Source organism: Metarhizium acridum, assembly GCF_019434415.1.
Source record: "Metarhizium acridum strain ARSEF 324 chromosome Unknown scaffold_587, whole genome shotgun sequence".
NCBI classification, from domain to species: domain Eukaryota; kingdom Fungi; phylum Ascomycota; class Sordariomycetes; order Hypocreales; family Clavicipitaceae; genus Metarhizium; species Metarhizium acridum.
In genome coordinates this window covers 506,476-527,447 of record NW_027094049.1, presented here as the reverse complement: position 1 = coordinate 527,447, position 20,972 = coordinate 506,476, and the positions used below count along the sequence as shown (strand labels likewise).

General features: G+C 47.4%; 8 protein-coding genes across 8 annotated transcripts; 6 read left to right on the top strand and 2 right to left on the bottom strand.

The window, feature by feature from the left end:
- Positions 1 to 266: 266 nt before the first annotated feature.
- Positions 267 to 1,691, bottom strand: RPN6_2 (26S proteasome regulatory subunit rpn6; the record flags this gene model as incomplete). Its single annotated transcript, XM_007815356.2, has 3 exons — positions 267 to 1,273; positions 1,337 to 1,419; positions 1,510 to 1,691. The coding sequence occupies 3 exons, from the start codon at positions 1,689 to 1,691 to the stop codon at positions 267 to 269; spliced, it is 1,272 nt and encodes a 423-aa protein (XP_007813547.2).
- Positions 1,692 to 2,190: 499 nt separating this feature from the next.
- Positions 2,191 to 2,993, top strand: mge1_2 (GrpE, mitochondrial; the record flags this gene model as incomplete). The annotated part of the gene is made up of 2 exons (XM_007815357.2): positions 2,191 to 2,478; positions 2,556 to 2,993. The coding sequence occupies 2 exons, from the start codon at positions 2,191 to 2,193 to the stop codon at positions 2,991 to 2,993; spliced, it is 726 nt and encodes a 241-aa protein (XP_007813548.2).
- Positions 2,994 to 3,530: 537 nt separating this feature from the next.
- DAD1_4 (Dolichyl-diphosphooligosaccharide-protein glycosyltransferase subunit dad1) lies at positions 3,531 to 4,044 on the top strand (the record flags this gene model as incomplete). The annotated part of the gene is made up of 3 exons (XM_066122842.1): positions 3,531 to 3,731; positions 3,805 to 3,867; positions 3,922 to 4,044. The coding sequence occupies 3 exons, from the start codon at positions 3,531 to 3,533 to the stop codon at positions 4,042 to 4,044; spliced, it is 387 nt and encodes a 128-aa protein (XP_065972062.1).
- Positions 4,045 to 4,154: 110 nt separating this feature from the next.
- rho4_2 (RHO4 protein) lies at positions 4,155 to 6,049 on the bottom strand. Its single transcript, XM_007815359.2, has 3 exons — positions 5,333 to 6,049; positions 5,056 to 5,259; positions 4,155 to 4,996 (listed from the first exon to the last, which is right to left on the bottom strand). Exons 1-3 carry the CDS (start codon positions 5,576 to 5,578, stop codon positions 4,640 to 4,642), a joined length of 807 nt encoding a protein of 268 aa, XP_007813550.2. The 5' UTR covers positions 5,579 to 6,049; the 3' UTR covers positions 4,155 to 4,639.
- Positions 6,050 to 6,207: 158 nt separating this feature from the next.
- On the top strand, positions 6,208 to 7,755 carry ELC1_2 (elongin C). Its single transcript, XM_066122841.1, has 4 exons — positions 6,208 to 6,366; positions 6,440 to 6,488; positions 6,769 to 6,909; positions 6,964 to 7,755. Exons 1-4 carry the CDS (start codon positions 6,243 to 6,245, stop codon positions 6,983 to 6,985), a joined length of 336 nt encoding a protein of 111 aa, XP_065972061.1. The 5' UTR covers positions 6,208 to 6,242; the 3' UTR covers positions 6,986 to 7,755.
- Positions 7,756 to 12,625: 4,870 nt separating this feature from the next.
- Positions 12,626 to 13,018, top strand: J3458_021942 (uncharacterized protein; the record flags this gene model as incomplete). Its single annotated transcript, XM_007815361.2, has 2 exons — positions 12,626 to 12,897; positions 12,964 to 13,018. 2 exons carry the CDS (start codon positions 12,626 to 12,628, stop codon positions 13,016 to 13,018), a joined length of 327 nt encoding a protein of 108 aa, XP_007813552.2.
- Positions 13,019 to 15,548: 2,530 nt separating this feature from the next.
- Positions 15,549 to 16,117, top strand: J3458_021941 (uncharacterized protein; the record flags this gene model as incomplete). Its single annotated transcript, XM_066122840.1, has 2 exons — positions 15,549 to 15,873; positions 15,939 to 16,117. 2 exons carry the CDS (start codon positions 15,549 to 15,551, stop codon positions 16,115 to 16,117), a joined length of 504 nt encoding a protein of 167 aa, XP_065972060.1.
- A 1,262-nt stretch (positions 16,118 to 17,379) lies between these two features.
- On the top strand, positions 17,380 to 18,738 carry J3458_021940 (uncharacterized protein). The gene has a single exon (XM_007815363.2). It carries the CDS (start codon positions 17,511 to 17,513, stop codon positions 18,339 to 18,341), a length of 831 nt encoding a protein of 276 aa, XP_007813554.2. The 5' UTR covers positions 17,380 to 17,510; the 3' UTR covers positions 18,342 to 18,738.
- Positions 18,739 to 20,972: the final 2,234 nt, after the last annotated feature.

Sequence of the window (20,972 nt, the reverse complement as noted above, 5' to 3'; positions counted from 1 at the left end):
TTGTTTACAGATACCACTTTGTATGGTTGAGAAATGGTTTTTTTTTCCTTCTCTTTTTTGCCCCACAAGATACCTACCTATTATGATCCGCTAGGATCGGATTAAAATACAGAGCAAGATATTGCACTTGGAAAAAAGGATAATCAGTCGTCTTTGGACAGGAAGATGTTTGCATCACTTTTCCCCTGATAATAGGGTCGAGCCTTCTTGAACGCCTCATCTACCGTGACATATTACAATACAAGAACACTATTGCACCCTTATGTTTACTCTAGCATGGAAGCTTGGTTTGTATACAGCACATCCACCACGTTGCTCAACTTGTCAATTGTTGCCAGTGCTGCGTCGTACGACTCGTCGCGCTGCGTCTCGTCGTAGATGATGAGACAGCCTGCTCCTTGGTCCAGCACACCGATGATGACCTTGTCCAAGATCATCTGCGACAACTTTCGCTCAACCTGCTGGGTGTCGAGACCGACCATCTTGGCGATATGGTCGATTTCGACGCGGGAAAATGGCTCAATGACCTTGATGAGATTCTGCTCCAACATGGCGTCGTACAATCGGCGGAGGTGATTGCGGATAAAGGCATCGCTGCCGAGTTCGTACCGGTAAGCGGAGAGGGCACGTTCGTACTCCTCCAGGGAGCGGTTCGAGTGTGCTCTGGCAATGGCCTTCATGGCTTCGAGGTTCTTGCCGGCATACTTGACTGCTTGCTTGGAGGACATGAGCTGGTTCACGTCGTCGGCGAGGTTGAGCATGATCTTGCAAAGAAGCATGTACTGCAGAGCGGCTTGGGCCTTGGCGCTCTCGTCTAGACTGTCGTAGCCGTCAAGTGCCTCGATAAAGTAGGAGAAAGCCGTGTTAAAGTCCTTGTCTTCGGCGTGGAGCATGCCGCTCTGCATGTCTAGATTGGCCTGCAGCAGGGGCGGAGTGTAGACGCTCGCCGCGCTTGTTCGCGCCGTGGTCAGGGCCGCACGGGCCTTGGGGATGTTTCCGAGGGCATGATACACTCTTGATTCGAGGAGCTGGACTTCCACCAGGCGGAGTTTGTCGTCGAGGCGCTTCAGCTCACGCAGAAGGCTGTTGATGAGGGTAAGCGCATCGTAGTAGGACTGCTTGGTCATGTAGAGTGCAACAAGGCGGACTTCGAGGTCCTGGCGCTGGAATGCGCGGCGCTCGGCGGTGGCCCATTCGATACAGTCCTTTGTGATGTGTACTTCGATGTCGGTGCTGTTGGGTATCTCCTTGAAGAGGTCGAGCAGCTGACGGACTAGGGACGGATGGTTAGACAAGATTGGTTCTGTGTCACACAGGAGGCTGGCAAGTCGCCTACCTAGCTTTGATGATTTTGCCTTGGCAAAGGACGAAAATACTGAACGGCTCTCGCGAACGAGATCTACCAATTCCTGTGTCTTCCTGCGGGTATGGGTTAGCGGCGATTTCAAATACTGATGTTGCAGCACGGCTTTGTCCCCCCGTGCGTGCAGTCATCCAATGGCCACTGACTTCTCGTCCCGATACAGTTCTCCCAGACTGATTAGGGCCGACTCGTACTCGCGAGTGGCCGCGTCCGACGTGGCAGCAGGTGCTTTGGAGGTGATTTCCTTGTAAATGGCTTCAGACTTCCGCGGGTCCGTCTTGGCAAGCTTCTGGGCTTCTTGGAGCCGGCTTGAATCGGCGGCCGCCATTCTGGAGGTGGAGCGGCGAAGGAACGTCTGCTAACGGGGACTTGAGGGTTTTACGGAAGCAAAAGCGGCCGAAAGTGCTCGTTAGAGACGGGGACGGTCGGGCTGTTGGCAGAAGACAGGTTGCGTGAGGCGGGTATGTGGATGATGATGAGGTGCAATGCTGGATATCGAATTGGAAGGAGCTCTGATTGGAGTTCCAATCTTCTTCCAGGTTGCCACAGAGCGCGTGTCGCAGGCCCCAGCCAACAGCCGCCTTGCCTGGTCGGGCGGCTGCACCCACCAACCAGCTCCGGATTAGCAGCTGGTAAGTTACCTTCCATGACGGACTGGCGGACGGCCCGGAGTTGATCCGCTGCCTCCTTTGCCTCCGTTATCCGGCATTGAAATTTCAGAGCAGCCATGTAAAGACAATTCCCAGCTCACGCGATACCCTCAATTCACTGCGCATTCACAATTGAACCCTCCGCCCCTCCGCATCTCTGCCATATTTCCTCCCACAATGTTGCGCCAGGCTTTCTCTACCTCATCCCGAGCTTTGCGCTCTGCTCCTCGCCTGGCAGCCAGCCAGCCGCTGCTGCGAACTCAATTCCAGAGAGCCCCTGCTGCGTGGTCATCAAGAGCGGCCCAGCCAGCAGCGGCTCGGTGGTATAGCGACGCTAAGGAGGCACCGGAAGAGGGAGAGAAAGCCGAGAAAGCCGAGGCGAAAGAGGATGCCGGTGAGACGGATGCTGTCGCTGAGCTGAAGAAGTCTCTCGCGGCAAAGGACGCCGAAGCTCGTGACTGGAAGGTAAAAATCTGTGATTCTCATAGCCGCATATTCACCGGCTACACTCCCTTCTGAATAATATCTCACAATTGTAACAGGATAAATGCATGCGCACCGTTGCTGACTTCCGCAATCTGCAAGACCGCACTCAGCGTGAGGTCAAGACGGCCCGAGAATTCGCTATCCAAAAGTTCGCAAAGGATCTCGTCGAGAGTGTTGACAACCTGGACCGTGCTTTGACTATGGTTCCATCCGAGAAGCTCGCCGCCAAGGATGAAGCTTGTCAGGACCTCATCAACTTGTACGACGGCCTCAAGATGACCGAGAACATCTTGATGCAGACTCTTGCCAAGCACGGCCTGGAGCGGCTAAACCCGGAAGGCGAAAAATTCAACCCCAACGAGCATGAGGCCACCTTTATGGCGCCCCAACCCGACAAGGAGAACAATCTCGTCTTCCACGTCCAGCAGAAGGGCTTCAAGCTCAATGGGCGTGTTTTGCGTGCCGCCAAGGTCGGCGTCGTCAAGAACGCTTAAACTTCAATCATCAACAACAACATATACTCCTCCACTCTTCTAACTCACCAACCTACCGCTTCTCCGTCCTCTCAAAAATGCGTGGACGCCACCTCTTTATAAAATATTAAAAGCGTGCGGCTGTGGATAAAACGCATGTCAGTGTACTACTATGGGCGAAAATCAACCAAAAACTATGAATCTTCAAAGGGCCGGCGTTGGGTCAAGATGTATAATGCTCCTCTCATGATGGTAGACAAGAAATCTTTTTCCACTTGTATTTTCAGGATTTTTTTTTTTTCCAGCATGGCGGGTTTTGGAAGTCGAAGATGATTACGATGCGACTGGACAAGAAAAAGTCGTTGTGTGTACGAGTACGAGTGGGTTTCGTGTACCTGTATATAGACGCATCTATCCGGCTCTGAGATGAGACCGCTTAATCCATCGTTGTCTAATGGATGTTTCCATGACAAGCCTACGACAAACATTTGCACTTTGATCGCTGGCGGACAAGAACCGGAGACCTCACAGGCTGGCCCCACAACAAAGTCGTGAGCAATGCTGTCATGTCGAAGGCCCCCACCATCCCAGCACGCGTTTCTGCATCGCGCACACCTTTTCCGCAACTCTCTGCGCATCAGGCCGTGTCCGGGACGAGACGACATGGCTAAGCGCCAACGCACCTCCGAAATGGACCCCGTCCGCGAAAAGTCCTACTTCGAACAACAGCGCGAAGCACTGCTCGGCGACATCGCACTAGTTCGTCCCACCGCTTGTCCTCCAGCTGCAAACTACAAGACTGCCAATGAAGACAAGCTAACTCACTGCCCAGAGTTTCGAACACGTCCTCGCAAACATCAATAAACTCAACCGGTCTCTTGAATCTGTCATAGAAGTAGGCCCCCACCTCTTTCCAAGCTTCGCCGTAATGCCCAGCCTAACAAGATAGGTCGGCAATGAATTCTCCTCCGTCGAAGCACTGTGGTCACAATTCGAAAACGTCATGGCAAAGGATGAAGCAAAACACCAGGGCGAAAAGACGGAGCCACCTGGTGACGAAGGACATGAATGATACCAATCTGCGAGAAAGAAAAAAACATGTATCACGGTATAAATACAGATTGGAACGCGCATGAGCAGGCCTCATACGTCGGGACAATCACACGACGACACGAATAATTCCATGTCTTTTTTGTAATTCCCTACCCAACCTACACTCAACAGGCCATCGTACAAATGAAAACGAGAGCAACAAAAATGCAAATATACCATGTAACAAAATTCGCAACCCATTCCGTATAGGTAGTTCCCACGACTCCCGCAGTCTCCTACATTCCGTCCGTCATATCCTCCATTCCACTCGGGTTCACCTTCACGCCTAATCCGACGTACTATGTACCAAAAACCTCGGGAGAGCATAAGCATAATTCAAGCTCAGGATACCTGCCCTGCCTTCGATCATGCTATTTCTTCTACCCCCGAGGCAAAGTGTGTCCATGTTGTTCGTAACAAGTGCAATCGTAAAAAAAAAGGAAAAGGAAAAAACAAGTGTTAAAGCGTCGAAGAGATCTCATGCGATGGTCATTACGATTCTGTATGCGACAGGCCAGTCCTATATGATTGATCGCGCTCTTTGAAGGTTGGAAACGGTTATCAACAAGGGGCCATTAAAGAATCTGGCATCGTCTCTTCTTCTTTTTGGGCGGCTTCATTCCGGGAATTGGCAACATCTTCTCATTACCAGAGCCGGATGCCATGGCGTCATGGTTCCGCCTGTCATTGGCAACAACTGTTAAAATGGCGCGCTCAAAGATCTCGTCGACTCCTCGCATTTCTTTACTGCTGCACTCCATGTACTGAGCGCCCATCTTCTCGGAAACGGCTAGTCCCTGTTCCGTGGTGACTGGTGTCAGGCCCTGGGTTTTGAGCATGTCGATGCAGGTCTTTTTGTAGCGCAGATCTGACTTGAGGCCGACCAGAATGAGCGGGGTGTACGGGCAGAAGTGAAGGACTTCGGGGTACCACTAGGCATTGTCAGCATCAACAATGTCATGTTACAGTTGGTCCAACAGCAGAAAAGTACCTTGTCCAGAACATTGTCCAGTGAATTCGGGCAGTCAATCGCGAAGCAGACGAAAATCAAGTCCGTCTCGGGATAAGAGAGAGGGCGAAGACGGTCGAATTCTTCTTGGCCGGCGGTATCCCACAATGCCAGCTCAACAGTCTTTCCAGTAGGACCATGTGTGGGGTAGGTGATGTAGTTTTCGAAAACAGTTGGGACATATTTCTACCAAAATTGTTGTCAGTGGGTACATGCAAAAACAAAAAAAATAAAAATGACGCAGGCGCTTTCGTCTCACCTCTGGGAAATAGCCTTGGCTGTAGCTAATAAGCAAGCACGTCTTGCCACAACCGCCGTCACCAACCACGACAATCTTCTTCGAGTAGGATGGCACGTCCGTCATATGAGTTGCTGCAGACTCCCGTCCAGAGGACGAGCTCACTGTGGTACTGACAGTTCCGTTGCTCGAGCGCGTGCGCTGTTGTCGCCTCGGCTGCTCATTACTGGCCGGTGCGTAATATGAATTGCTGTACTGCGAAGCCATCCCCGATGCGCTGTGCTGAAAGTACGTGCGGCAGAAAGCAAAAAAAAAACCCAAAAAAAGAGTCGTTTGCGCCAAGAGAAGGGTTCAGACGCGACTTGAACCCACTTTCACTCGATGACAGCCTCTGGAATGCTGCTTGCCGGCTGGCGGGAATGGGAATAATAGAGGTGGTCTGTGTCGAGGGCGACGCCAATGATTGTTTTCGGTCTATATCTGCTTCACCAAGTGGCGGGTGAGTATGGCAAATGTTGATGTGAGGATAATGGTGATGATACGGTCGACGCTGAGAATGTCGAAAACAAAGAGAGGTGAAGGTGGAAAGGTGTGGGAGAATTGCACTTGTGCTTCTCTCTAGTCGGGCTTGAACTGGGCAATAAGTGAAATGGCGGGCGAACGTTGAGGTGAAGCAGCCGAAACAAGGGCGTCGATCTGTTGGCGAGGCAACTGAGACACGCTGGCCAATGAGAGGGCGCCGGCCGACAGTAAGCTTTTGGAGGTCCCTGTGTGGAAAAATGGGACCGTGTGGGTACCTCAGCTGGCACGCAAAATGACCCACTTTTGACCATTAAAACTTTCGCGCAAGCAGTTCCAAGTTCGTCCTTTCACACTCTCCCCGTCACGCCTGCAGACTCCGTCCAATCTGCCTCCTCGCCACGCACCCATCATGGCGATGCTGCAGACGCCGAGCAGGTATGTCACTCTGGTATCAGGTGATGGCTTCGAATTTGTCGTCCTGCGCGAGGCTGCCATGGTGAGCCCTATCATCAAGGGCATGTTGGATATGCGAAGTGCGTGAATGCCATCGCTTTGCTGCATATTCCCAAGATGTCTTGAGTTCAATTCAGCTCACAGCAGGTGCAGGCCAGTTCGCCGAGGCTAAGGATGCACGCTGTGTCTTTCAAGAGATGAGGTAAGCTTTTGGCAGCCGGAGTGAGTGGTGCATGATCCTCCATCTGTTTCTGTGCCTTGGCCAGTAGGATGAAGACAGAGCAATCACGATGCAACACCATGTTCATCCGTCCATGACAGAACGCCGCTTCTTAGCTGGCCGGGCTGCTTGATTGTTCACTACACTTGAACTGATGGTCAGGGCATGCTCAATACCCTGGCCCGCCCTTCCGCTCTGGCCCTCGCTGCCTCGACGTTGCACGATCCGGCAGCTGACATTTTCTTCTCCTTCCTTATTGCAGTGGCATGGTTCTCGACAAAGTGGTCGAGTACTTCCACTACTGGTACCGTTACCGAAATAGCGATGATGTTCCCGATATGGACATTCCCGTAGAACTGTGTTTGGAACTTTTAGCTGCGGCTGACTACTTGGGGCTGGATCAGTAAGGCTCTCTGTGTATGATGAATCTGGAATATACCTAACGCTATGCGATTAGGGGCAACACGAACATGAAGTGATGACTGACGAAACACATTGATTTGGCGCAATGGCGTTGGGGATTCGGCATCATCCGGAAGGATGGTTTTCAAGGGCATAACAGGACCAGGACCATTACAATGATTACAAGAGAGATACATTTGACAAAATTTCTGTTCCTTGTCCTCCAAGTCACCAGAGAAAGCATGTTTTGGTTGAGCAATTCACCATGGACGAACTTTGGTCCCATCTCAGCATATGCGTTCTTCTCTTCACTCCTCCGTGAGTCGAATGTCTATAAGAGATGGAAGATTGATGTGTTCCCTCTCACTCTGCGTTGCTTAGTTGTGCATTGAGTTTTCGCTTTTTCTGTAGGGATACATGTAAGGCTGTGCCACTTATTCTAGCATTAGTTCGTACCCTTTTGTCTAATGTGATGAGAAGCTATTAGGAGAAGATGAATGAGCAACGCCGAGATCTCAAGGAGTAGTGTGATTGCGCTTAGTACGAAGAGTTGAGTTGATTCGCCAGCAAATCTTTATTCTTTGGGAGTTGTGTGAAGCAGGTGGTGTTCAAGAACCGCCCTTGGACACCGGGGTGCAGCAATCGCATATTCTGTCGTCGTCGACACAAATAATGGATCTTTTGATAGCAATTCGTATTTTCTTTTTCCGTGAAGCGAGGCACTTTCTTGTTTGCTGTGAGCAGCTAGTATGACCAGATGCAACGAGGGTGACCCATGGTCCACGATGTCGGACTCGCACTTCATGGAAACACAAGGTCATATAAAGTTCTAGGGCTATAAGACAGGGTCTAATGTTATATCAAGTATCTAGGTGAAATTTTAGCATTACACTTGGTGCTGGTTTAGGACATACTTGCGACAATTAGTCGTCTCGTCTCGCGTCTGGCTGGGGTCAGCGGGATACACTATGTATTACACTTTTCAATTATCCTTGGTAAACTGAAAGACGTAACGCCGCATTGGATTCTATATCCTGATTCAGCTGCGATGGTGAGACCAAAAACTACGAGACCACAAAATGATATTAGGGGTTCCAACAATGCCGCCAGATCCAGCGCCAACAGGTCCGATGTTGACTACAACGGCAGCTTAGCCAAAAATTGCTGAAACTAAAGCAAGGCAAAGTGAAAGGGTCAGAATCGGGAGTCAGATCAGCCATACCTTGTTTACCGCATATCTGAAGCACAGTGCTTTTCGCATCCGCATCCCGACGGCGAAGTGGACTCGTAGAACAGCCGGCTGTTCCGTCCCAGACATTCCCCGACACAAGAATCTTCTATAAATCCTCTAAGACTTTGTTGATCTTTGTAAAACTGAGCCTCACGGAAGCTACGGTTGCTTTTTGTGGTTATTTAGCTCAACCTTCTACTTGTCTGTCAGTTTTCCCTCCAATATTCAGCGATCCGCCTGGCAGACTCACTACGCTTGACAGCATGCAGAGGAGAGGAACTTGATCGCACCAGGAACCCGTTTATCGCTCGCTACCTGATAGTACACTGTGATAGATTAATGTAAACTCATGGTATGCGAATATACTTGCCACAGGCTGTACTCTGATATGAGACATCTACCGGCGGCAAAGTTTCGAGAGCAGTGTTTCTGCAGCTCTTGGTTCTTTTGTTTTTTTTTGTTTAGTTTCTGGCATTCAGCATCTTTTGCAGAGAATATCTCCATTTACCACTATCCAGAGAAGCCGAGCTGCATGGCTGAGCGAACAAAAGAGGCGAATGAGCTTGACGCGAACAAAGAAAGAGAGAGAAAATCTACACCGGGCAGGCTTCTATCTTGGTCATGAAGATTGAAGTTTACGCTTTGCTCATATTAGTAGGGTACGGCTTTGAAATGAGCCGAGCGGCACTTTTTGAACAACTAAGAGTTGGGCCTCAGTCATTCTGCAGCCTTGTTTCTTGAGCATAATTATTTAGATTCGAACATGTCGAAAGCGGCAGATCTGAAAACTGGATCAAGAAGCTTGTGAGTTTTTCTGGACCCTTCGACGGGCTGCTTTGGATGTGGACGCGACATGCCACATTTTCACTCCTGTTCATGAACAGTTGCCAATGACGCTGGCTGCTCCATGTCACTCTTATATCTAGTTTGAGATGAACAGAAATATTCGCTTCATGGCTCTGAATTTTGAGCCGAAGAGTGCTCTTTTGTCACTCGCTAAACGTCCACCGCCAGTGCAGCCAAACACACCCGGCGACAGCCTGGACGGGTAGATTTTTTACATGTATACATTTCCGCTAATAGCGCGTGGCAGAGGTTATTTTTCTGGGGACCTTGTAGCTTACAAAATGGTGAGATCATGTTGGACAATGGTCATGATGAAGATGGGGCCAACGTGTGTCGATGCTGAGTTGTACGTAGTCCTACAAAGTAAATGAGAAGAGAGCCCCGGACCATGTATGCAATTGTCTAAGCAGCTAATAGTGATCCTCATACTTCCTTATGCGAAATCTAGCGGGTATCGCGGTACGAGTTTCCCAGGATGCAAAGTCACAAAATACCTACATCTTCACAGGAGTAATACCTGTCCAGCCCAGATACGATGGCTATTCCACCGGACCTTTTGTGAATATTGCGCATGTAATAGTAAGCCTGTTGTAAAAGAATTTTAAATGTCAATAGTTGTCATTGCTACGTTCGTTTATGCATCATTGGGAACGTCAGGGTTTGACATGGTCCTGGCCGTATCGAAAGAGATTGTTGCTTACAATAGGGGAAGCAAAGGCGGTGATGTCTTATCCAGGTTGTTCACCTTGTTGGCATCATTTCACCCAGTAATGGGACCCGTTGAAGATACGGATAACAAAGATACGTTCGCATGCAGGCTGCGAAACAGCCATGGCGTGTCACACCGCCCTGGCCCGTTCTGGGCTGGCTGCAGTGATCTATCCCTTCGAGGATAAGTACGGCTTAGTTACCGCTAGGATCCTTTGAAAGGCGTGGTTCGATTGCTTACATGTCTTGCAGGGACAACAAGTCGTAAACTCGATATGGCGGAGTTGTTGGACAAACTTGGGCGCCCGCCAGGTCCTAGCTAGGCTCTGATCGGGAATAATGGTCCCGCGAGAATTGCGTAAAGGATAACTCAAAGTACAGCCTGATTGAGACTCTGTATGACAAGTAGACTCAAGGATCATATTTAGACAATGGGGTGTGCAGATGGTGCACCGAGCCGGGAGGAAACACCCATTTTGTCTCAATTGACATGCAGTTTGGTACAACCATGAATGACACAACCGGCGGACTGAGACATCCCAAGCATAAAATTGTTTCATATTCATCTGCCGTGAATGCATAATTTGCGCGGGGCTGATTGGCTCAACGCCTCGGGGACCTTCCGTTGCTCTCTAGTAGCCACGCCAGGTTCAATATTCAGATTTCATATCAAGACCGGTACGATTCTTCCATCTCGAATCGTATTTTCCGCAGTTCATTACAGCATGTCGGAATCAACCCCCAATCCATCGAAACTTTGCCCGATTCTTCCTGCTCCATCGACTGGTAATCGTAGCATCGCCTCTAGTAGTCTTGGGATAAAGCAGTCATCTCCGGTGACAGCAGCCTGCACAGCATGTCGAAAGCGTAAAACCAAGGTAAGAGCGTGATGCTTCCACACTCTCCAAGGCTTGTTTCCCCCATTTTTCTCAGGTGGCTCCTCTTCAAAATAACAAATCTTTGCCATGTTAGTGCAGCGGTGGCCGCCCTGCGTGCACTGCGTGTATCCGGCGACATGTGGAATGCATTTACGATAGGGTCCTGGTGAGACACAAGCCAAAGTATTCAAATGCAAGGTACGAATAACTAAAGAGCCACAGCACTACATAAAAAAGTATATTTGACGCAATTCGCTCCCGGTCTGAGGCTGATGTGGGAGCCATTGTGAAAAAGATACAGAGGGGCGAAAACGCAGACGACATTGCCCATCCGGTCGAACGCGGCGACTTGCTTCTACAATCGCTTCTCGTACCCGAGACGGGGTATCGCTACGAGTTCCCACTTTCTTCGAACCTGCCTCCTTGTCTCCTGCTTCAGTACAATGTCTATCTGAATTCGTTGATATACAAGTGGGCTCCTCCATTACCACTGAGAGATGCTGCTGCGTCTGGAGCTCCCTCCTCGCATCAACTGCCGGGCGATGCGTTTTCTGAAATTGGCGCCCCATACTTGATGCCGTACCATGCAGCCAATATAATCGATACTCGGCTTAGTTCCATTGTGCCATCAAAATGGACGAGTGTCAGCTCTGATGACCTGTTGATGAGAAGACTGCTCAGCGCATCATTACTGGTGGACCACATTCCAAAGAGATTACTTTCTCGAGGACATGTCCAAGATGCACGACGAACTGTGCTCGTCTCTACTTGTTAATGCGCTGCTTTCCCTGTCTTGTGTGAGTATATCCCCCTCGGCATCTTTGACCAGAACCTATTCGCTGATTGAGCATGGCGGGCCTAGAAATATTATCGCGGCCTTGATGACCGTACCGAGTTTTGGAATCCTCAAGCCCTAGGTTACCGCTTTTTGGCAGAGGCCAAGAGGCTGTGGGAGTATGAGAAAGGTCTCGATAAACTAACGACCATCCAGGCTGCTCTTGTTTTCCACATCATCTACAGCGAAACTGGGGCTGACAAGATTGGATACGCCTACACAATCCAAGCATGTGCCACTGCCCACAAGATTGATCTATTCAATCCGACCTCTGTCATGGAAAATACCAGGTTACGTGACGCGAGGAATTACACGGCATGGGCATTGTATAGTTGGCAAAGGTAGGTCAACGACCCCGAAAGCTTTGCCAAAAGAAGTAAGTAAAAACAACTTCCCTTTCATATCCAGGCTAATACGTAGCCCCAGTCTTATGAGACTTGCATACACTCGGGCAACTTGCCAGGATTGAAACTATAGGGTATAGGGGGGGAGGAAGCTCTCGGCCTCGAGCAAGCTCAGATGGATTGGCCGGTTCAGATCACTAGCATGGCGGACGATCCAGAGTCGAAGAAATTTGGTAATTTAGCCAGGCAATATATGGAGACGTCGCTAGAATCACCTAGTGAGGATAATACTTCAAAGCTGAGTAAATACGACCAGTTTCTGTGGCTGTTCAAGTTGTCATGACGATTAGTTTACAGGAGACAGCCAGACAAAACCACGAGTATCCAAAAGACAAAATGTCACGAATTACTATTTGGTTAAACCATTGAGATATGAAGCAAAAAGATGCATCAATAGCGGCCCTTGGCCAAACATCTCCAACATCCAGCTTAAAATTGTTCCCTTTGGCACTTGGCCGCATACCGCCATCTCCTACATGTTCTAAGCGCCGTCGCTGTATCCGCATAGGTAAGCACCCAGCACCGCAATACAATTCAAGGTCTCCGTGTTTGTCTCTCGTGCCATCACTACTGTACGTTTATTGGAAGGAAGGCCCGGCAGTAGTCCAAGCAGTAAGCAGTCTGCGGCCACGCCCAGCTCCTGCACTTTGCTTTACCCCGATTCACGGCGCGTTGCGCGGCAAAGCAGATGTTGAGAGTGCTCACCTAGGCCACGAGTTTTGTTTTGTTTTATTCTCCTCTTCTACATCCACTTTGGAACGCATTGCAGTATCAGATTTACCAAGTCGCGACAAATATCGGCTCAGCAGCGCACCATGTCTCCCGGTGAAGCAGAAATGGGAGACACTCTCATCAGGCTCGAGTACGCGGAGAACGAGGTCGACCACTGGGACGGGAAGGGGGAGGATTTCACAGGGGTGGTCAAGCTGACGATGACGTTCACCAAGATCAAGACGGGGCTCGTCTCGAGACACGGGAAAGTAGCGTGGTTCGTGCAGTGTACTTCCCGGGAAGAATGCCGTGCTGCGTGGCGCGATTGCCGACAGATGCTCGGGCATCCTGTGGTCTGCATTCCTACTCCCTGGCGGTAAGGAACACTGCACCCGGGCACGGGGTATACATGGTGGCGGTGACTTTTTTGACACTCCAACAGAGTGAGCGTCGTCGATGAGAATAAGGCGTTGATTGAGAGTCTTGATGTCGACTAGGGCGTTGGATTGTCCTGGGCGATTTGGGTTCCTCCAAGGAAGGTTACTGCTAGACGTTGAGTTTGGTCAGCTTTAAACGGAAGACTATCGGCTCGGTTCAAGGGGATAGGAGGCCGAGAGATGGTTGTTCATATTTGTGTAAATGAACTATTGGAGAGACGGCTTGGGACTCGGCTCGGGGGGAAAGCGTGTGAGGAGTCGTTGTTTGTATCAACGTAAACAGACTGTTAAAGTGACAGTTGCCAACTCAGCTTGTATAGGAAGAGGATCGAGCAGTCTTTATTTACATTGTCCTTCATATCAATGTGAGCAAACTGTTAAAGAGATAGCGGCCGGCCTGGCCCGAGGGGCCGTGAGTGCGGAGAGTCGTGGTTCATACCAATATAAACGAACTACCAAAGGACCAACTGACGACTCAACACGGAGGGAAATTGTGTGAAGCATCGATGTCGGATCGAAGAGAAAACTAGCGGCTCGGCTGGAGGGGCAAGTAGTTGACGGCTCAACTTCCACCTCCTGACGGGCATACTCCTGAACAGACAACTCGCGGCTCAGGTGAATGGAAAACACGACCGCTGCTGGCTGCTGCTGTTCAGTTCGGACGCGACGTATCGACTGCGGCTGGGCTGGACGATCCATCCAGCTCTACGGGCAGAGTCAACGAGCATGGTTACTCAAGTCCGCAACTGACATTCGATAAGAATGGTCAGCTATTACATACATCCGCGGCTGGTTGCACTGCACAACCGCCTCTGTCCACGTCTCCAGATGAACTGTATACGGCGTTGGGCACCCGTGGCCAGGAGGGTTCATGTCCGACATCTGTTCATCTTGATCAGGACAGACGGTTCCAATATAGCTTGCCGGGTGAGAGCTCTGGTTTTGCAGGTATACCTGTCCAACATGACATATCTAGTGCATTTTCCGGCCGCATATTACCGTATCCTCGTCTGCCCGAGGATGCCGCTTTGTTTCGTGGGAGTGAGCAAACATCTCCGTCTGTGCTTCGACGTGAGCCACAGGCGACAATGGCCACGGATAGCCGGAACAAATCAGGGGCAACGTCTCTTTGTCTTGGTCACGGCATACTGTCTGGGCCGAATTTCTCCAGACGTCGGATTCGCATTCGCTTGTCACAGTCTCGGGTGCGTCCAGCCGGGGCTTCCAGACCATGGGCTTGCTCTCGCTGCCATGGACACTCGCTCTGAACAGCATGCAGCACGGCCCGGCCCATGGCCCTGCTTTCACTTCTACACAGCCTCTATGCGTCCAGACTGGCCTCTCGGACCGTGGCTCGACTTTCATTTCGAAGATTCATGCCCAAGGCCAGGATCCGGAACACAATGGCCTTGCTTGCATTCATGCGCAGTCTCAACGTATACCTGCAGGCCGCAACCTACTCCTCCTGATTTACAGACTCGCTCCGAACAGCGCAGTGCTCCTGCATATACGTCGGCCAAGTCACGCTGTTTAGAAAATCATGCCGCGCGGTCCAGCCCCGGAGAACCATCTGGCATGACACCATCCGCCGATGCTGACGTCCCTCGGTTCAGTCAGGGAGTAAGTATACCGGAGGAGTTACTCTCCAGTGCAGTCAGGATGTTCCTGGGAGCACCATGGTAAGAACAGTCACTTTCACAAAAAGAAGGCGCTCTAATTAGACAGCGACTGTTCCCGCTTATGTTTCCGTTGACGGTCACCAAAACGCCAAATGGGTGTCGAGGCACACACCACTCTGCTCTCTTGCAGCAGTCGGCTGTATACGACAATAGTCTGCATGGCATTCTAGACTCTACTATTGAAGCCTTGAGTAACTGAGAGATTTTCGAATGCATCTTTATTTTTGGATGGTGCTTGCAATGCAACAAAGAAACATACACTGTGGTGTGCTACGCCAGACAATAGGATGCCACCTCGTAAAGTGCAGAACTCGGCGTGAACACTTGCCGAATCCAGTCATGAGCCCAACGAAACTGCAACCATGCATTTCTTGAGGCCTGAAAATACATGCTCCTCGTTTGCCGCGTTGGGTTGCTGGGGCATATTCTTTGAACACGCGAGGCCGGCCATCAGGAGGGGACGTACAAAGGCGCGCGGCATGTCTGAATAGCTGCGGAAAGGCTTTGTGATAGTACCTGTGTATGGACATGTGGGTTGTCGTCCACGTATTGGATGCTATATGCATATGCTGTGTCCAGGAGGCTTCGTATTTCCACTCACTTCTCACTTCATGCCTCATTTCTAGTCTTGCTGGTGCCGACTTGGTGGGCGGCAAAGATGATTCCAGGCTGTTCATGGCTGCATGGACTCGTGGACTCATAGAATGATGGAGTGGTGGAGTGACGGAGCGATAGAATGATGGAATGACAGAACTGTCTATATAACGGCTCTCTTTCCTCCTCCAGTTTGAGGTTTCTACTCTCGACCACCGACAACCTCACTAAATACCGTTCAACACAACACATACAAACGCACACGCGCCATACAAATCAAGTTGGGAAAGCCACGACAAGTCTTTCACACCGTCGCCATGCCTCATAGGATCGACACACCCCCCCTCCCCCCGCCTCCCCCTTCCTCTTCTTCCCCCCAGGCCCCCAGGTCCCCCATAGAGGATGATGATTTCGACATACACCGCTATTACTACGAATTGGACCGTTACTACGTATTCGCAGATGACTCCGATTACAATTACTCCGAATCCGACGATTCCGAATACGACGGCCCCGAACAGCCAGATGATGAAGGCGCAGATGACGAAACGTATGAGGTACCACGCAATTTCAGCATCAGATTATGGGTAGAAGACCTGTCGCAATTTACCAATGTGAGAGCCCAGGTGGATTCACTGTTCTGTAAGTAGCAATTACAATTCAAAAGGGGAGCCGGGCTTGTAACTAATATGCACATTGACGCACAGCTTCACATTTTCCAGTTCCAACCAGTATCCAAGTCCAAAAATATCTAAACTATGATTCCCTCTTTTCCGTCGTGTTAACATGGGATGATGTTGAATATGATGGTCAACCACTTGATCCCTTTGTCGCTGAGGAGCAGATTCTTGAACACCATTCGGGTAGAATTAGATTTACTGAGTGAGTGGAAATTCGTCATCTTTGTTTGTGGCGACGGCGGCATCTCGGTCCTAAGCTAACATGTTGGATGTAGTTTGACACACGAGTATACTGGACCTGAGGTCGATTACAGTTCCTTCTGGGCTGATGTGCCAGGCTTTGAGCTAGGTAGCTAGCAGAGTGGCATTCGGGTGTCTTTCGAGCGAAGACTTCAGACGTACGCTGGCGCTCAGCTCCCACGGCCCTCTCTCTCGACATGTATCTGTCTTTCTCCGCGACGGAGGCGCATGGTCGATATACAGTCGCAAATGTTGACGGCGTGCCACGTTGCCTAATACGGAGCTTCTTCCCGGGATTATATTTCGTGGGATGCCGCGACTACTGCCGGGTTTACCGGTTGTTACGCATTGGTGGGGAGAAAGTCTGATTGGGATGTTTTCCTTTTTTTTTTTTTTGGGTGGATTTTAATGGGTTACATTTTCTGTGGTTGACATTTGGTGGTGGACTTGATGGAACATGGACGAAATGCACGGATTGGGACCTTTTCTTTCTGGTACCTTGGGGAATGGCCCGAGCCTAAATCTCTGAGAGTACGACTTTGTTTTCTTCTTTGATTCTTGACGGACGTGGTTCACGGAGTCGGAATCGAGCTTTGGATCTTCATACAACACTTGGGTTGCCAAATTCAAATCAACCATTTCACACTACACCTACACTCGTACTTGCACTTCAAATGGTGACAGTGACGGTTGGAAGGTATTATGGCACAGTCGACTGCAAGGGGGAATCCCGGCATGCAGGCGAAGCCGTGGCTGTTGACCGGACGAGGCGCCAGGCACGGACTATATTGTACACATGGAGTCGTCGTGTAACCTGCGTACATGGACTAAACCAAGTAATAAGTGGGCGGGCCGAGTCGCCGCATCTAGATCGGGAAAACCCACCCGCAACCTTGATGGAGTCGTGCATGGATGCGCGCCCCATGTCAACGTCCCGTCAAGTTGCGTCAATGTGGGGCAGGCCAATATAAATGATACGCCTCGGCACCGCCCAATATACACAGATGTGCCTGGAGGAACTACAGAGCACAAATTCAGCCGCCCCTGTTTAAAACGCTGCAACCCCAGCTTATTGTCTCGTCTTGCCATTTTTGGGCCCTGATCCTATAACCGCGACTGACCGTCAGCCGGCTGGAAACACTGCATAACACGCATAATTATGGCGCTTACCCATTTTTAGTAAGGGACTTACACATAAGGTTATAGGAACCCACATCATTCATGACCCCCTGTTCATGACATCTAGATGTATTGAGCTAATAGGGACCGCGTAAATGCCTGTAAAAGGCTTAATTGCCAAGTTTTCAGTTAATTCTAGAAGCTAAAAGTAATCCGCGAAAACGTGCTAAACACATTATCATGCTGCTGATCAGCCAGACCTGGTGGAGCGGTACGAGGGAAAACCCCCACTGTCGTAAGTATCTTGTTGATTTTCACCCAACCCTCCATCAGTCTCGCAAACTCTACACAACACTGCAGTCGGCGCACGTCGCTCCCGAAATCTACAAGCTACGGCCCGACTACCGCGCCCTCCTCATGGTCGTCGAGGGCGTCCCGCCCGGCCCCAGCGACGACGGCAGCGAGGCCCTCGTCCTCGAAGCCGAGGCGTCAGCCAAGCACCTGCTGGCAAAACACGCCGTCGGCGGGATCCCGCACATTGCCGCATGGCGAGAAACGTACAGGGCCTATGCGGCGAAGCCGCAAAAGACGCGCAACAGCCTCGAGGCACTCACCCGCCGCGCCGCGGCAGCCGGCGGCCTGCCACGCGTGAATCGCCCGACGGACATCTACAACGCCGTCTCGGCCAAGCACCAGGTTCGCCTCGGCGGCGAAGACCCCGACAGGTACGACGGGTCGCCGTTTCTGACCCGCGCCAGCGGCCGGGAGGAGTTCCGCACCCTGTCGGGCGGCGAGGCACAGGTCGAATGCGCCGCGCCCGGGGAACCCATCTGGTGTGACGATGCCGGCATCACTTGTCGCCGCTGGAACTGGCGGCAGGGTCCGCGGACGGCGCTGACTGACGATACCACGCGCGTGCTGTTTATTCTGGATGCGCTGGAGCCGCTTTCGGATGCGGCTTTGGCGAGGGCTGCCGAGGAGCTTGCTCTGGCGTTGGGGCGATTGTCCCCGGAGGGGCGGGTTACGCAGAGGATACTGAGCGCTTTGGATGCAGCCGGTGGTGGTTCGTGATGTCACTTTGTGTAAAAACTTGGTACGAGGTAGAGACTGGGAGCAGTGGTCAGCGGGTAGTCCTGGCAATGTGGGGATCCATTCAACGTGTCTCAATCTCGGATGATTGTAGATGATGCAAAGCAGCTTTGAATGCCCTTGTCAATGACGCAGTTTCTCCAACATTGTCTCGGATTGAAGATCGGACGCCTTGAATGCTCGATGCGTTGTGAGACCTGGAGGCACTGTGACGTCTGGTGCAGCCGCAGAAGTGGAGACGTTGTACGGTGGCACATTAGCTAAGGTCCTGTTAGAATGGGTTACTTGTTACGGGTATAAATTACGTACGCATAATTAGATAAGGGTAAACTCTTAACCACGAGTAAATAACCCTAATAATAAGCGCACTTATAAAAAGAGTATATATAATTCTCTCTTTTATAATTAAATATAAACTTATATATATATATTATTATTATAATTAATACTCTTTAAAGTGTAATAATTATAAGCTTAAAAGAACTTTAAATCTCTTATAACTTTTACTTAAAAAAATTAAGTATTTAAGGTATTATTTTAATACTTATTTTATTATATTTACGTATTTAATAAATATTAATATTACTTTTATAAATATTTAATTATTTATTAAGCTTAAGCTAAAGCTTTTAAGTTAATAGTATAATTAATATAAAGTATTAAAGGGTTAAGCTTAAGTTAATAAGCTTTAAAATATTATAAACTTTAATTAATTAAATTACTTAGCTAATATATTACTTACTTCTCTTTAACTTACTTTAATAAAAGCTTATATAAGCCTTTTATTAGATTAATAACCTTTACTTAAGGTAAAGAATAACTTTATTATATTATATACTCTTTAAGCTATATAACTATAATATAATAGTAAGCTTAAAGCTTACGTAAGTAAAGAGATTAAAGCACGTAATATTTATAAGTAAATTATATATACTATTAAATTAAGTATTTATAAATTTATTATACTTTACCTTATTAATTAATATTTAAAAGGTTATACTTTAAGGTAATTAATTAAAGAAGTTAAGAGTTAACTTACCTTATATAACTTTAATATATAAGAGAAAACTTATAGGTTATATATAATATACCTTAATAAAGCTTATTACGTAAATATTAAATAAGATTAATAGTATATAAAATAAAATAAGATTTACGTACGCGTTAAAAATAATAAAATTAATAAGATTAAAGAAACTAATATTATTTATAATTTTCTTAATATAATTAAAGCTTACTTTAAGCTTAAATAAGTTAAAGTTATACTTAATATAATTATTATTAATAAAGCTTAAGAAATTAAAAATAAGTGTACTCTTTATAATTTTAAGTTAATATTTTATACACTTACTATTACGTATAAGTATAAGTATAATAATATTAAAGGTATATATATAATACTTAAGAAATGCTTTAATTAAGAGAAATAATCTTAATAAGTATAAGAATAAGAAAATAAAGAGTAAATAAAGAATAATAAAGATAATAATAAGAGTTAATTAAAGTTAAAGTATCTTTATTTAATAGGTAATTAATTAAAGAGATATAAATAATAAGTAAAGAACTATAAAATCTTATAATATGTAATTATTAAATATAAAGATTTAAAGCTTAATTAATTATTAAAGAAAGAGAATTATAAAAAGATAAAAGAATATTATAAGAGTAAGTAATAAAATAAGTTACGCGCTTAAATAATAAAGAAAGAATAAGGTAAAAGCTTAATGTAACGGTAGCTTAGGTTCTAAGGCATAGTAGGTCTATTTCTTAGGAAGTAAGTTAGGTTAAATGCTATAAAGTAGCTTTTAAGTAGTATTATAATAAGGCTATTAAGAGTATAACTCTTAATAGTAAGACTATTACTTAAATTAATTAATAGAGAACTAAATTACTTAATTATAATAGAATACCTTCTCCTTAAGTACCCGTTTACTTCTCTATTATAATTCTAGATTAATTAGCTTAACTATTAATCCCTTTAAACCTTAATTAATTAGCTTAAGGTTTAATTAATTTAATTCTTTTTAATTAATACATTTAAATATTAACCTCTTTAATCGCCTTTTAGGTTACGTGACTAGTTACGTGCTCTTACCTTCTTCTTATACCTATAGGTTATGCTTATTCTAGCTAATATAGTCTTGTCTTATCTCTCGTATAATATTATTCGTAATATTATACCTCTCCTTTATTAGTCTTATCCTTAAGGCTATTAAAATAGGCTAGCTTAAGTGTTATACGTTTTCTTTCTTCTATTATTATATACTATTATATTAATTAATTATATCTTAAAATAGTAATTTAAAGCTTTATTTACTTCTTCTCTTTACTAGAATAACCTTCTTTTTACGATAATTAATAATCTATCTTTATCCCTTATAAAGGCTTACGCTTATTACGCTTATATAAAATTTCCTTAATATAAAGCCTTTATTTTTAATTTAAGTTATTATATAAAGTATATAGTAAATAAGTAAGGGAATTATAATATTATAGGGGTAACCCCTTAATAGCTTTATAGTATTACGAATTAATATTATAAGCTTAAGAGAGAGCTTAAAGAAGCTAAGAAGCGTGCTTTAGCTAAGAATTAAAAGGTCTTATATTTACGAA

Coding starts and splice junctions, on each gene's coding strand:
- ELC1_2 (XM_066122841.1), top strand. CDS start 6,243: ATGGCGATGCTGCAGACGCCGAGCAGGTATGTCACTCTGGTATCAGGT. Junction 6,367..6,439: donor GGGCATGTTGGATATGCGAA/GTGCGTGAATGC, acceptor CAGCAGGTGCAG/GCCAGTTCGCCGAGGCTAAG. Junction 6,489..6,768: donor TGTGTCTTTCAAGAGATGAG/GTAAGCTTTTGG, acceptor TCCTTATTGCAG/TGGCATGGTTCTCGACAAAG.
- rho4_2 (XM_007815359.2), bottom strand. CDS start 5,578: ATGGCTTCGCAGTACAGCAATTCATATTACGCACCGGCCAGTAATGAG. Junction 5,260..5,332: donor GCCAAGGCTATTTCCCAGAG/GTGAGACGAAAG, acceptor CAATTTTGGTAG/AAATATGTCCCAACTGTTTT. Junction 4,997..5,055: donor TGGACAATGTTCTGGACAAG/GTACTTTTCTGC, acceptor GACAATGCCTAG/TGGTACCCCGAAGTCCTTCA.
- J3458_021940 (XM_007815363.2), top strand. CDS start 17,511: ATGCTGCTGATCAGCCAGACCTGGTGGAGCGGTACGAGGGAAAACCCC.